Below are 15,368 nucleotides of genomic sequence, written 5' to 3'. Positions count from 1 at the left end.
CTACAATTATCACCTGACTCCTGATCACAGATCAGAGGCATGGGGTCCTAGTCACACGTGATTTTAACCCTCCCAAAGAGTCCCTGACATTAAATAATTAACAGGATTGTGGCTGACACCATTTCTAGATGCCTTCACTCACTGTAGCTCAGGTAACCTTTCCCAAGTTTCTGCATCTTCCTTAGCAGAAATATAAAATACACAGCATTCCCTAGATGTTGTCTCATCGGCCTCAATGAGAAATGACAGACATGTTTACAGTCTGGTGTATTCCATGAGATGTAATCCAAACAACTCAAGGAAAAGGTTTCCAAAAATAGTTTCCCACCTGTCACATTAGCGTGTGGTCACTAAGAACCAGAGTGCCCTTTCCTGTCACTGGTACTAACCGTCCTGGCCCCGTTGCTCCTGTAACTCTTAACGACTGACCATCACCATCATTCTTTGGTCCCCGGCCGCCTCCTTCCTGCTGATGACTAGTGTGCTAGTCACGGGGGTGTGGGGGGATCAGGCACTCCCGCCCCGATGGGCTTAAAGAGACAGGAAATGGTGTGATATGCACACACAAGAAACAGGTGACTTCGTAAAGTGAGAAAGTGACTGTCAGTTGGTGTTGCCTTTCAGAGGCATTTAAAAATACCAGACTCTCACTTTCCCTCCCTCTTCAATCCTGAGAACATGAGTCCCAGCAAAAAGTGAGATTTCTCCCGCTAAGGGCAATCAGGTGGGGGCAGGAGTGTTCCTTCGTTTTGCCCCTTCTCCCTCCATCCCCTGTCCTTCTAGGCAGGATGCTGCGGGGGAAGCCAGGTGGGGACCTCCTGTCTCCCAGGGTGAGCCGAATGGTGTGGCCCTGCCCAGAGCCACCTCGAGGCAGCCCCCTCGAGGCACAGCAGCTTCCTGTGGCTGCTGTGGACGCGACCGGCATTCAGGGGATGCTTTCTGAGGACCAGACTGTGTCCCTGGCAACGAACCTGTGCTCGGGGACCAGCAGGAGGTAGCTATCGAATGCACCAACAACCCACAACACAAAGCCACTGGAAATGGCAGCAGCTTTCTTCCCGAGGTGGCCTCTCCTTGCACAGCCTCCTGGCCCCTCCTCTCACAAGCATCGTTCGGATACACTCAGTCCCCGCTCTTCTCTTCTCTAAATGCCATACGGACCTCAGCCTCCACTGACCTCCCCCCTCTCTGCACGTCAGCGGTGGCTCTCTGGGTCCACACCTCGCTCTGCTGAGGACGGCAGCTCAGACAGACGCCCCACCGTCCTTGGCTGGTTGTGTCAACTGTGGTCTTTCATCACCCGGCAACTGGCCCCATCAGGTCAAGTTTCTGAAGCGCCCTAATGCTCCAATTTTCTGCCAGAATTCCTGATAAGAGAGCCTGACACATCTCCTAAGACCAGACGGATGGGGATTCTGCCTTCGCTGGCACCAGCTCACGGGGATCAAAGAGAAACAGAGGGGCTGGAGAGCAGCCATCATCACCTTTTGAATGAATGAACTGTCTTTAGGGAGCCTCCCATTCACCTCCGAGGGCTACACCCGGCCGCACACTCCAGAAACTTACATCGAAACCAAGCATCCAGCGTCTTTAGACAAGGTGCCAAGAGGCAGGGGTTGCTGGCCCACTGGCCTGCAGCCTCAGAGCCCAGGTCTGCTCTGAGTCAGACACCGTCCAAGGGAAAAGAAGGCAAGGCGACACGAATGGCCCCTCAGAGTCACGGGCCGAGAGGTCTGGCGGGGAAGCCGACTGTGCTAGGTTCTGCCCAGGGTCCTGGACCTCCACAGGTCCCACGATACAGGCAACGCTCGGGGCCTGAACTCCAAGAGCTCAAGGGCTCTCCTCATTCCAGCTGCCAGCTTCCCTGCGTTTCCACACGAGGCCGCCACATTGGACGACACCATAGAACCACAGAGATCGCTGCTTTTATAAGCTGGTCTAAGGCTGGTCGCGGTCACCCACACGGTTCCTTCTTTCAGAAATCACGGTCTGGGGCTGCTCAGACCCTTAACACATTAGCCTTTACCTGGATTCGGTACCAAGCCATGCAGCAGTCAGGGCACATCACGGTGACCCATCGGTAGGCCCTGAGGTTTACGGTCTCCCCCGAAGTTTGACCTCAAGCCTCCTGTTCCCACGCGGGGCGCGGGGGTGGGGCAGCCAGGTTTTCTTTTAAAACTCTGCCACACATTCTGAAAGAACAGAAGCCAGCTGAGATGCTGAATACATTTCCTGGAGAATTATGAATAATTTGGAAACATTTTGGCTGGGTGAGGGAAAGCCCGAGACTGTTGTGGGCTCAGAAACAAGCAGGTGGCCTGGGGCTCGGGAGCCAGCGCCCCCGAACCCCTCATGTGTTCCTTTCTGAAACCTTCCTCGCTGCCTGGGGCAGGGTGACCGGCTGTTTTGCTTCTAAGGCTCATTCTATACACTGGCCCCTTTTCTACCCAACCGATGGAGGTGTGCCTGGCGAGGCAGTGTCCCCCAGATGTGCACTGGCCAGCAGGACTGCAGCTCTGGGTACGCTGGGGCCCCTTTTGGGTTCTGACGTCTACAGCCCATAAAAGAGGGCAGAGGAAGTGGCTCCTTCCGGGGCTGACACACTGTCTACCCCACCTCTTCCTCCAATCAAGGGTTCCCAGGACAGACCAGGCCCGTCAATCTCAAAGACCGTTCCGTGGTCGTGTGTCACATGAATTTTAGGCAAACAGCCAGAGAGTAGAAATGAGGAGGTGCGAGCTGGGAGACGCGTTTGGGGGTCAACGGGAAAGAGAGCAGCGCCGTAAGACCTGGTCACTGCTTCCGTGTTGGATGCTCTTGCTGTCGCAGGAGGCCGGCTTCTCCGAGGGCCTTGCATTAGCACGGTGTCTCACCGCAGAGGTGCTCATCACAAGACTGGGAAGCCTGGTTCTAGCAACAGGTGGAAGAAAAATCTGCAGCTTCTGAAGAATCTGCGGATAGTGCCGGGGGTGGCTGGGCCCAGGGGGACCGTTGGGACTGGACAGTCGTCTCGTGAAGCATGTGTGCGCGGGAGCAAAGGGCAGATTGTTCCGGGGGCAGCAGGATGGACAGCGCGCTTCCGGTGTGTCCGCACACGCGTGCAGCAGGAAGGCCGTCTTCCTGGCCCTCCAACCCCGAGTCACTAACAGTAACAAGGCTGGAAAGGAAAAACCAAACGCAGCCCAGCCGGGGACTGTGACAACAACATCACGCCTACACTGACGTACTAGGCAGACTGGAGTCAAACGCTTCCTGATGTCCCCGAGAGGAAGAGTGGCATAGGAGTGGAAAATGGCGCTGGGGAGCGAGGAGCGAATGTCATCTCGGAAATAATCCCCGAAAACAAAAACTTTTGTTTGCAGGTAGAATCAAATATTTATATATATATATATATATATATATATATATATATATGCCTAATTGATCATGTAAAATAGCCATTCATTTCAAAATTAGATCTACGATAAAAAATTAATATATCCGATACAGGGCCAGTGTGTGGGGTACGCGAGGAGTGGGGGCGGGCGGAGGGGAAGCACGCGCAGCTAGGAATTAAGCGAAAACTTAATCATAAAAGCAGATTGGAAACAAGAGCCTTCACAAATATAGCACAATTGTGTCTTATAAAATTATTATAATACTCTCTTTATACTTGGTACGATTATATCAATAATATAGATTCACTTGTTATTAAGGTTTCTTAGAAACATGCAAAATTCATTGCATGATGCATCTGCAAAACGTATTAAAATCCTTCTAGCAATAAGACATCTTCGAGCTGATATGCACCCATGTTTTCCTGACTCTACAGCTTCAGGTGTGTCATTCAACATGAACCGGACGTAGGGGACCAAACTGTATTGGTTTTCATCCCTTAGCGGAGGTCAAGGGCTGGGGATGGTAGGAAGATTGATCCATGGAGACTCATGCTCTAGTCGACGCTCTGTTAAGTTACTGTACACCGTACTCGCGTGGACGACACCGCAGCCTAGTAAATAAATAAGTACAAAAGGGGTGGGGGGGGGCGTCCGTATCAGCTTCTGAGGACGTAGGTAGCAAAATACTGGTTGAGGGGTGGGGGTTGGCTAACAACTCTCGCGATAGTGGTATGATTGCTGATGGCACCCTGGATCGCAGAGTAATCTCCCAGAGATTAAAATGAACACACACACACACACACACACACACACAGACACACTGGTTTGTCCTTGATCTGAAATGATTTCACATGCTCTTTTAGCAAAGTCTTTAGAAGATTTGGCCTCTTAAAAAGAAATGCAAGTATCAAGATAATTTATCAACCAAACAGGGGAGCTGAAAGGTTCACCCGACGCTCATCTGAGGTTCGTTCTCTCTCCTTCTGAAGACCAGTAATCACTGGACCGTGACTGGGTGAAGACTGTCCACCCCTGGTAACACTGAGCTTGCGAATGACTCATGGGCGGGGGCATGATTCATCTCGGCCTCTCGAATTCTAGGGACTGTTTCCACTGAGGCAGAGAAAAGAAGCAGCGGGTATTTCAAAGCCTCCCCCACCCCCACCCCCAATCCCACCTGGCTCACATTCTGGGCTCCCCCGTTCTTTCGTTCCAAAGACGTCTCAGGTGGAGAGTCACTGGCCCCGGGACAGGTTCATTTTAACATCTCTGGTTGGGGGGACCCCAAGGGTGGAAATCGACAGAGGGGCAAGGAAAAATATATCAAATCGTACCAAAAAAAGGCAGGGGGAGAGCTTGTTTGCTTTCTAGGAAGGGTTAACCTACAGCCAGACAGGACTTCGACGTAAGTAAACTGGACACTGTACATTATACCATCTTCCACTAAGATAATGCTCTTGGTTGTAAGAGAGAAACCCTGAACAGTTACTCACATTTGGACTAATAACCCTAAAATTTTCAGGCCCCCCTCCCCTCAATCTGGAACAAGAGAAAAGGCCATGGCCTTAAAATTTTAGGGTTAAGGATTCATTTCCCACCGTGGGGGGGCCTGGGGGCCGGGGAGGCGTTGGTTCTCGGCGGCGGGTTTCATACTGCGCTCTGTAAGATGGGGTGCACAAACTGAGGGTTGACATACGAGAACCCCTCGAAATCAGACTGGTCTATGTTCGCAATGACCAGCTGATCGGGCGGGGTCAAGACAGGCTGGCCTCGCGTGAAGAACTTGTCGAAGTTTTCTGCGCCTTTGCCACACTGCGGAGAAGAGAGAAAAAGTAGGACAGGTCCGTCATTGTTGCAAAGCACAGGGGGTGGCTCTCTGAGAGGCCTCTGCAGGGACGAGCGTGGCCCGGGGGGCGCTGGGACTGGACGAGGCAGGAAGAATTCTGGAGAACCCGCACACCTACTGGGTTCCAAAGCCAGCCACAGCAAACAATCACGCAGAGTCACTGGGCTGTAAACCTTCGATTACCCTTGGAACCGAACCCCTCCAGGGAAAGGCACTGCTGATAGTAAAGGCAGCAGCAAGAACACGGCTCGTTTGATTTCACTTCCACTTCAGAGAGCAGAGCGGGCTGTGAGCGTGATGCCACACGCAAGGGGCCACGAGTCACAGTCCACGCTGAGAGGCCAGGATTTCGGGCGGGAATGCAGACAGCGACCTCTGAGCCAAGAGGCTGAGATTTCTGTCCCACATGTGGTTCTTTGCAGCCACAATTGTATTAAAGTAAGAGCTGTGTTATTCATGCAACTGGAAAGTTCTAAAAACCCCAGTCCCCAGTCTTCAACCAGGACTGAGGCTGGGGTGGTAGCAAGGTTGGGACATTCGCCCTGGGGCCCAGCTGGGCTTCAGCGTATCTAGATCTATCGGGTCAACTGCAGGTTGATACGGAGTTTCTTCACAGGTGGTCTCGGGCCGGAGGGGTTTTGCTTGGGGGCCCTGAGCAGGGAGAGCACACAGTCTCCTCTCTGCCTTGGCAATTCCTTTCCTCCAGGGTCCACTGGGGCACTCAACCCAGACAGGGCTGCAGGCACGGCCTGCAAATCAGACCCCAAATCGGGGGAAGGGGTGTCTTCACTTTCTCAGCCGCTCAGGAGGGTTGTGGCACGGTGACATCCCCGGGACCCCAGATGACTCTGGGACACAGGCGATACCAATCACGGCATTGCCCATGTTGCAAATGACCACCCTCCTACCTGCTGGTACCACGGGCCGACAGGAATCATTTCCGAGTTAGCACAGTTTCACACTAACCAGGCATCCCTGCATCCTCAACAGAGGACAGCTCTAGTTACACTGTGAAGAGGGGAACGGGGGGGGGGGGCATCCCACTCCCACGAGTGTAGAGCGGCCAGAAGAGCCACGCCCCCTCCCTGGGCTGCCATGGAAGTTGAGGGCACAGTGTTTCGCGAGGACCCCAGCATGCGGTGAGAGCGCAAGGGTTGCTGTTATTTTTGTAAGGCCGGTTTAGTCTCACAGACCGAATTCCCACTTCTTCTTCTACATCTTCCCCATCTTCTAGAAGGTTTCCTTGAGAATCTAGCTTCCTTAGGCTTTGTCCACCCCGCTCCTGAGGCACGTTATGAGTTCAAGTGAGGTCTTTCACAATGGACGGTTTTCCTTTCGGAGGGTGTTTTCGTATTCACGAGTGACCACCCATTCCGAACCTGGGAGATTCCACACCAGGGGACTGTATTGGGCGCTGCTGGCCTCCCCGTGGAGGCCGTGCTGTTGGGCTTGCTCATCCCGCAGGCCCTGCCCCCTGCACGAGAGACGGTGCTGTGCTAGAGGAGGATGCCTTTTGGGAACTTGGTTAATCGACACCCAGCACTGTAGGTGCTCCCAGCGGCCGGGACACGTGCTCCCTTAAAAAGAGATCATTCGCATTTCTTTTGCTAGTCACTAACCACGCAAAGATACAAAGAAGGAACTTCTAGGAAAAGTGACAGGTGAAGTCTCAAAGGGGAAGAGGAAGGTAGCCAAGGTAAAACGTGTTTCCGGCCATCCGAGCTGGGATTTGCTGAACTGTTCGGGGAAAAGACGGCACAGGTCTGACCCTTCCTTTGGGTACCATCGTTAGGGCATTCACAGGTCATCTTCTAATGGGAGGTTCCAAAATCCATGGCTCAACTGCCAAATAATGCAACAAAAGACTAGAAGAAGAGTCCCCAAGGTCTAAAAAGACAACCACATATACATCAGCACCGAGAGGCCCGGGGATGGGGACGGATGCTCAAGGATGTGAGATTCTAGAACTGCTGTACTGGGGATGGTTACTCCTAAGGGCTGCCACAGCTCGTGAAGTGAAGCGTGGTAACACACGGGGCAGAAACCCTCGCTGCTTCAGGCCTCGTGCTGTGTGGGCTGCCTGGCCACAGCTAAGGGGGCTTGCGGAGACCAGGCCAGTCCAATCCCAGCTCGGTGATCACACTGCACGGGAGGAGGACCGATGGTCTCAGAACACCCAGACACCTTTTCCTTTTCCTTTCCACTCTAACTTGCTCTGGAATGTTCCCTGGTCCTAAAGAGAGAGAAATCACACTCCAGCAAAGGAAAGCCTTGGTTAAAGCCCATTCACCGAGCTGCAGGGACAGGCTGAAGGCCAAGAATAAAAAATGCAGCTTGAGCGAGTGGATCTCAGCGAGCCACGGGCAGGAAAGCCCTGGAAACGCTGCAGGTTGCATCCCAGATTCAGATGAGACCCAAAACTCAGAAGGACCTCTTGTTCCAAGGGAGCTCCCGTCAGATGGATGCTGCTTTCCCCATCTCAAGAGCAGAGATTTTAATCACAGGTTTGGTACTATGAGAAATAGCACTTATTTTTCCACCACGGAGGGTCTCTCTTAATGCGTTAAAAAATGAACCCTCCATAACTCAGTGAATTAGCTCAGAGATAAACAATCTTCTTTAGGCCAAACAAGAGAGGATCTTGACCTGATCATTTTTCAAGATGTTTATGAAGGAAACTGTGACTACCCTCCCATCTCCACCACCAATGACTAGAAAGGATAATGAAAATCAGTGCTTTTGCATCTTCAGGGAAAAAATAAAGCCTTCAACAAGCTGTTATATTTTAAACACAGAAGATTCCTCCTGCCGTCTATGAGCCAACCCTACTCTTAACCATCGTCTTCTGCGCAGCAAGACTCAGGCGCCATCTTGAATATGGGAGGGATGAAGAAGACACCCAGAGAATGAAGGGTTCAGGGGACATTGGGTGATACTTGAGAAAGACTGAGTGGGTGACAGTGGGGGTGAAGAATGAGGCTGGCCAGACTACAGACATCCTCTCAACCTTCCTCAGAGATGGTGCAAGAAGGTGATTACCATGGCCACTGGAAGGGCAGCCTCTCCACAGTGTGTGACAACAGGCAGGGTGGGGTTAGCCATGGCCTCAGAGCTCGAGGCCGCCTGCCGCTGTACACAGGATTTGCTACTTGGGAGCAAAATCCCCCGGCAGAATGTTTATTTCCTTCACCTCCAAAGGCCACCCACACCTGTCCCCAGTGGAGGCTTCTGCCATCTGGGATGCAAAGCACCACACAACTGGTGTGGGACAAAGATGGAGGAGAGGAGGGCAGCCGGAGGCACCAAACGTGGCTGGGCCAGTGTGTGAGCCAGAGAGAAGGACCCACCAGAGGTCCAAAGCCCAGGGTACAGCTTTGGGAAACTCACCCCACTTCTTTGTAAAGATAAAAGGGGGATGTGAACGTCCACCTTCCAAGGCAATTGTGGAGATCAAAGGACTGAGAGTGTGTACAATCCCTTCTCACCATCAGGCATGCTACAACTTAAGGCACAGCCCATAATCAGCATGTAAAGGGGATAGGGTTCATATGTGAGGGATGAAGGAACACCATTAATAATCTACCTGCCTTACTTAGCTCTGGATTCGGGACATATATGTCCTTTGTTGTTCTGACATTCCTACCTATTTGGTGAACTCATCAGTTAGTAAAATGAACCCAGGAGAAACCAGGCACAGTAAAGATGGGACAAAACATGGGAAAATGCTGACTGCAGGTGAACTTTGGGATCACAGCACTCCCCATCCACGGTCCTGGATGGTGCGTGGTCCACTCAACACCTGGCGCACCCTGAGGGCCGTGGGGAGAGATCGCCTGCCATGCACAAGTCGGCTTCTCATGATTCTTACCTGGGAGAGGCCACCGAGAACGCACAATACATGTGTTGGTCTCATTCCTGTCCTTTACCTTGGTGTCTCAGTCATGTAGATTATAACCCCACGGTCACTGGTATGGGAATTAGGGTGAGTATGAGTAGCTTGAAAACACTGCCATTGCAAAGCAAAACTGAACCAAACCCAGAGGAGCAGGCAGAGCGTGAAACCAAGCGAGAGGAAAGGCATGTTGCAAGAGGAAGAAAAAAGGAAACTTATTGAGGTGGGGAGTGTCTCTGGCTGTTACCAGATGTAGCAGGGCCTGCTTCATCTTTGGGGATCCTGTGTTTCAATCCCACTGTGTGGTGGTCCTAGTGCAGCATTAGTAGGAACCCTGCTGACATCTGTGCATGGCTTTCTGACTCACGGTTGTGTGCGAACTTCATTTAGTTACATAACTGACAGCAGACATGAAAGGGAATATTCTGCTTTGAGCCTCCTAGGAGGTCATGTCCACACCAGGGGACCATCCAGTGAGGGGCCTGAGGCCCCAGGCAGCAGCCCTTTCTATGACCAGCATGCTCAGGGAACGGTCTTCCGTGCATGACCCAACACTAGCAGGAGCACACACCTGGGGTTAAAAAGTGGGGTTAGTTTGCTCATTTAGTCACTCAAGGATCTGGAAACGTGCTCACCGAAGGCCTGGATGCCCACTGCAGCCAGTGCATTTTGGTACAGAAAGTCTGGAGAATAAGAACGGACAGAGGAGAGTATTTGGAACAAAGAGTCAGTGCCTGTGGTGGGAACTTGAGAATCAGAATGGCCGGTGTAAAGGACGCCACAGACCCACATGCACTCACGTGTGAACATCTCCCAGATATATCACCGGGAGAAAGGTCCAAGGTGAACAATGGAACGTGTGGTACAACCTTGCTGTGGGTATGATCACACACGCTCACAGCTTTCCAGAAGCTTACAGAAGAGATAGTAATTAGTGGGACCTGCATTTGGGGCGGGGGAGATCGCGTCTTGTCATTTTGTATCCATCTTTCCTTGCTTACCTATCTCGCCACAGTGAGCTAATGTTTTAATAATGATTTCTTAAAAAGGGATTAGGACCTCCTTCACCTCCTGCCAACACCACCTGTAGTGATAGACCGGAGGTTTTCGTTTCTCAGACAAAATTAAACAGTGCTCAGTGATCTGTTGCCTTGGAGCACGGGTCAGGTATCCGTGAGTCATCCTTGTGCAGGGGCCAGGCTAAATCTTCTCTGGAGCGTTCCAATTTCAGCACACGTGCTACCCAGGTGAGCACTAGAATGCACCTCCAGAATGGCCAGTGCTGGACCAGGGTGAGCCGGTTCTTTCGATGGGTTTGTTCGCAGACTCAGGCTTTCAGCCACACATTAGCTGAGCAGATTCTTGTAGGTGTCAGAGCCACGTATCTGTGAGCGGATAGTCCTGGCTCATCCCGGCCGTATTCTGTGGAACAGGAATGTGAATTCCACTCGGCCTGGCTTTATGCCAATGGCCAGCTTGGGAGGATTCAAGGCTCCTTTCCCAAAACAGGCTGTGGGGATGACCATCGTGTTGGAGACTGTCACTTCAGACAATGGGAGGCTGTCCGTTCACACACCATGAGGCACACGGGCTGTGCGATGAACCCCATCCCTCGCCACCGAAGCTCCCCGAGTCTGGTGACAGAGCTACTTACTTATCTGGATTGTTATTTTAAACATCTCATGTCTTCCCATTTCTCTTTCAAGCAGAAGAGCACTTGGGGGTGCCTGGGTGGCTCAGTCAACGAAGACTCTGCCTTTAGCTCCGGTCATGATCCCAAGGTCCTGGGATCAAGTCCTGTGTCAGGCTCCCTGCTCAGTGGGGAGCCTGCTTCTCCCTCTCCCTCTGTCCCCACCCCCCCCACTTGCTCGTGCACATGTAAATTAATTAACAAAATCTTAAAAAAAAAAAAGAGCACTGGGGAGGGTAGTTATCAAAGAATAGGCAGACTCCTTGCCTCTCATCAGCCCAACGGAAGCTGGCTTAGGCTGGTCTAAAGGCACAAATCACACCGAGGGCACCATGAGGCGGCAAGCTCTGGTCTCCAGAGGCTGGTTAGGGAATCTCTCACTTTTCCAGGGCATCACAGTTCCTGGTGCCACTGAACGGCAGGAGAATGAACCTATCTACTATCCAGGAGGACGACTGCATGCAGCCCAAGGCTGCCCATGGCATAGCGCGCTCAGACCAGCGCTCCGGGTCCCTCCTCCTTCTACTGGGATGGTCACCACTCTGCAGAATGACCTTTCCCGAGGGATCCTTCAGAAGAGCGGTGGCCTTGGTTTGAGGCAAGACGCATGGAACATGTAGGTGTAAGGAGACATCACATTTGCAACTTACTCTCAAATGGTCCAAAAAAGAAAAAACCCAAACAAACCCGCCCGTGTGTGTGTCTGCACACACGCACACTCAGCGACGTAGAGAAAGAATGATAAAGCAAATGTGCTAAAATGTTAACATTTAGGGAATCTGGGTGAAGCCAATGTACCAATTCTTTGCGCTATTTTTACAACTCTTCTGCAACACTGAAATGAGATGCTACTTCAAAATTAATTATTTTCAAAAATTAAAAAGGCATGCTGCACTGACTTTGGGAATTAAACCGGCATCAAACTTTCCAGACAAGCTAATGGCACCGTGAAATGCCTTGTTTCACTACACTCCACAGACCCTGTGTTTTTGGTAAATCGGAAGTCTGTGGCAGTCTGGGATCCAAAAAGTCTACTGGCACGATTGTTTCCAATTGCATTTACTCACTTCTTGTCTCTAGGCCACATTTTGGTAATTCTCACAATATTTCAAACATCTTCATTATTATATTTGTTACAGTGATCTGTGATCAGTGACAGACCTCTTTAAGAGCTCCCCTGATGCTTAGCACTTTTTAGCAACAAAGTATTTTTAAACAAAGATACATGCGTTGTTTTTTCTTCTTAAGATACAATGTTAGTGCACACTTCCTAGACCAAAGGATGTGTAAACCTAACTTTTAGATGCACCGGGAACCCCCCAAATTCATTGCCTCACTTTACTGTGTCATGTACTTCATCACATCGTGGCCATCTGGAACCAAACCCACAGGCACCCCGAGATACACCTGTAAAAGATTTCGGGGTGACTGGGAAAATGAACTTGACTGTACAATCTCACTACCACAGCACCCACGTTTGTACCCACTGTTCCTATTCTCTCTGGCTCTTGCCGCAAGGATGGCAGCATCCTGATGAAAGTTATATTTTTCCCCTCTCTTTTTTTTTTTGATAAAATAAGGACAGCAATCTCCCCAGAGAGGCTCTCCATGACAGACAAGCCTATTTCCAAAGGGCTCTGCTCATCTACCAACTCAGGAATATATTTTGCGGTGTTAACTTTATAGATTAATCTCTCTTTCTCTCTCTAATAACCACTTAAGTATCAGGAAGGTTTTTGGCTCACCTGTGAACTAGCTATTCTGCTCCTAGGTGCCAATGGATAGAATTCAAAAAAGGAAAAAAAAAATCAATTAACATTCCAATTCTGATATATGTAGAAACTGTTATTTATCATGGGCAGGATGAACGGGAGCTTGAAGGCTGCTCTTGGGCATTTTATTCACATGAATAATAAATCAGGGGAAAAGCCTACAAAATTCAAAGCAACACTGGATCAGAGTCTTGGGCTCATGTGTGCCTCGAAGGGCATGCTCAGCCTTTGATTATTCAAGCAAAGCAGAAAGAAGGCGCTCTCCTTCCCTGAACGGGTTCTCAGGATGTGGGGCCAAGTGGGCTTGGCTGTGCCATATTTTCCCCTGGAAACCTCCTCTCGCACCTGATGCCATGGGAGGCAGCCTGGCCCCTTGCTTTTCTCCCTCAGCAACTGAACATTTACCTTTTCAGGAGCGACATCTTCTTTGAATTAAAAATTAAAAAAAAAACAAAAACTTTCTTACATGGACTCTTCTGAACATTAATAAGCCTCTATGGGGACTCAGGCTTGTTTAGAACATTGGCCAAATGCTGAGCGGACAGGCCTTGGTCTGTGGATCGGAGGCTCTTCCGCTGTTGTGTTTTCTTTCAGAGAAAAAGGAAACCAGTTCACTGTGTGCTTTTTTTTCCGTAAAGAAGGAGAGTTATGGGGCACCTGGGTGGCTCAGTGGGTTAAGCCTCTGCCTTCAGCTCAGGTCATGATCCCAGGGTCCTGGGATCGAGCCCCACATCAGGCTCTCTGATCAGCGGGGAGCCCGCTTCCTCTTCTCTCTCTGCCTGCCTCTCTGCCTACTTGTGATCTCTGTTTGTCAAATAAATAAATAAAATCTTTAAAAAAAAAAAAAAAGGAGAGTTATGAGAGAGAGAGAGTGAGCTCACCTCCAGGAGAGTATAACACAGCTGTTTTTCTTTTTGCTTTTGTTTGACATAATCAACCAGTACATAAGTGATGGATGCATCTTCTAGAAAACTGTCTTCACCTTCACAGTGGCACACAGCCTGCACACGCAGGCTTTTGGGGACGTGGCTCTGCCAGACCGGACTCCCCTCCCCCTCACCGGCCTCCTGGGGGCAGGCTGTTCCCTGGCTCTGCCACTTGTATGCCTGGGATATGCAGCTCTGAGCCCCTAGACTCGCCACCATCGGAGGTGATGGCCACAGTCCCACACACCTGATGCCGGCCACGTTCCTCTCTCCACTTGGAACGCAAGTCAATTCAAACTGAATCCAGAACACCGCTGCTCAGCAGGGTCTGAACGCCCCATCCCCGTGAGGTGGGAAGTTCTGTGCGGAGCGCCCTGACAGATTTATGCATCACAAAGGCTTGATTTTGTGGGAGCCAGGAGGGAATGGCCCCTTAACCCCCTAAATCTCAGGGAAATGGGTTCATGCTGAACAAGCAAAAGCATTGAGCAAACTTCACAAATGCAGACCAGCTTCACCCGCTGGGGCTCTCGATTTGGTTCGGAGGGGAGATGTTCCCCGGGAGGGGTTTGGCACACATGCGGTCCAAGTGTCAGTCACCCGGCAGCAGGGGACAGCGAGGATGTCTTGCTCCATCTCCCTCTGAAAGGACAAAACTGCCCATCGGAGAATACTGGGCTCCAGAGTTTTTCTGTCCCCTCTTGGCTTTTTCATTAGTTCTGGGTTAGGGAGCTACATTTTTCACCGAGGAAGCAGGGACACATCACGGAGCCCCTCGAACGTGCCAGTAGCTCTTCTTGGAGGCTGGGACCCCGGCGTGCCGTGTGCGGTATCTGCTTTTGCACTGTTAGAAATGTCCTCTCCCGCCGCCCAGACCATCCTTGGCGTGTGCGGTCTCCACTCCAGCGTGGCACCTCGGGAACAGAATGACATCCCAGAGGTGGCGGAGATGCCCCTTTGGCCGGGATTAGGAGCCAAATTCTGCTGCTCTGCACGTGGCGTGGTGAAGGCACTGGGAGCTCTCCCGGGAGCCCCAACTTTCTGGTCGACCTCTGTGCCCTTGATACTCTTCGGCCCCGGGTCAGGAAGTCTGCTGCTCACTCCCGCCGCGGCTTGCCCCTGTCCCCAGGTCCGCTTTGTGTCCCCTGCTGCCCCCTCCACTGCCCGTGAGTACATTTTCCAGCATCTTCCTTTCCAGCATACAGTTCTCCAGCCGGACATAGGCTCTGGCCTAGGAAAGCTCCCTGTGAGCAGAGGCTGTCCCTCCTTCTGCTCTGACCAGAGCTCTCAGCAAGCAGGCCTTTGGCATGTGGTTTCGGCTTCTGTATTGGAGTTCAAGGGCTGCTGTGAAGGAGGCTCTATCTTCTTTCCTTTTATGTTCGCTAGTGTTCAGCTAAAAACACAAAGAGCAGCATTCCAGGAATACACACACACACATACACACACACACACTCTACTGCTCGTGGCTCAGCTGCCCACCGCGGTTGGGACTCTGCTTCTGGTGATTTCCACGGCCCACGGGGAACAGTGCAGTCAAATTCCGGGCTCCGAACCCGAGTCACCCTCTTGTCCCCCTATATCTGAATTTAAGGCCCCAGTGTCCACAGAAAGCAGGTGACCACACAAACAGACAACGTCTTCTGAGGCCGAGGTGAGGACACATTGAAGGAGCTGGGTCTTACGGTTGACTTTGCTCCCTGTCGTCCCTTTCTGGAAAGCGACTGACAAGTGGCTGTATTTCGATTCACACCTACAGCAGGGTGAACGAGTTCTCTCCGCTGTTCCTGTACAGAAACTGAGCTGTGTGTATGAGGCTACTGTGTGCCTTTCATATTTTAAGGAGGCTAAACAAATCCCTAATGGAA

At 51.3% G+C, this 15,368-nt stretch overlaps 1 protein-coding gene and 1 non-coding gene across 2 annotated transcripts in view; both read right to left on the bottom strand.

Moving 5' to 3' along the window:
• Positions 1-3,420: 3,420 nt before the first annotated feature.
• Positions 3,421-15,368, bottom strand: part of PRKCA (protein kinase C alpha) — a 386,027-nt gene continuing 374,079 nt past the window's right edge. The window contains exon 17 of the mRNA XM_059379464.1: positions 3,421-5,189. Within this exon, the coding sequence (XP_059235447.1) occupies positions 5,025-5,189 (165 nt within the window). The 3' untranslated portion in view covers positions 3,421-5,024. The remainder of the gene's footprint in view (positions 5,190-15,368) is intronic.
• LOC132004599 (U6 spliceosomal RNA) lies at positions 10,263-10,370 on the bottom strand. Its single transcript, XR_009400559.1, has one exon. It is a non-coding gene; the product is annotated as a U6 spliceosomal RNA (small nuclear RNA).

The sequence above is a fragment of the Mustela nigripes genome, chromosome 16 (genome assembly GCF_022355385.1).
Source record: "Mustela nigripes isolate SB6536 chromosome 16, MUSNIG.SB6536, whole genome shotgun sequence".
Taxonomy (NCBI): Eukaryota; Metazoa; Chordata; class Mammalia; order Carnivora; family Mustelidae; genus Mustela; species Mustela nigripes.
The sequence above is the reverse complement of the archived record's forward strand: the minus strand, read 5'-3'. Positions and strand labels throughout refer to the sequence as shown.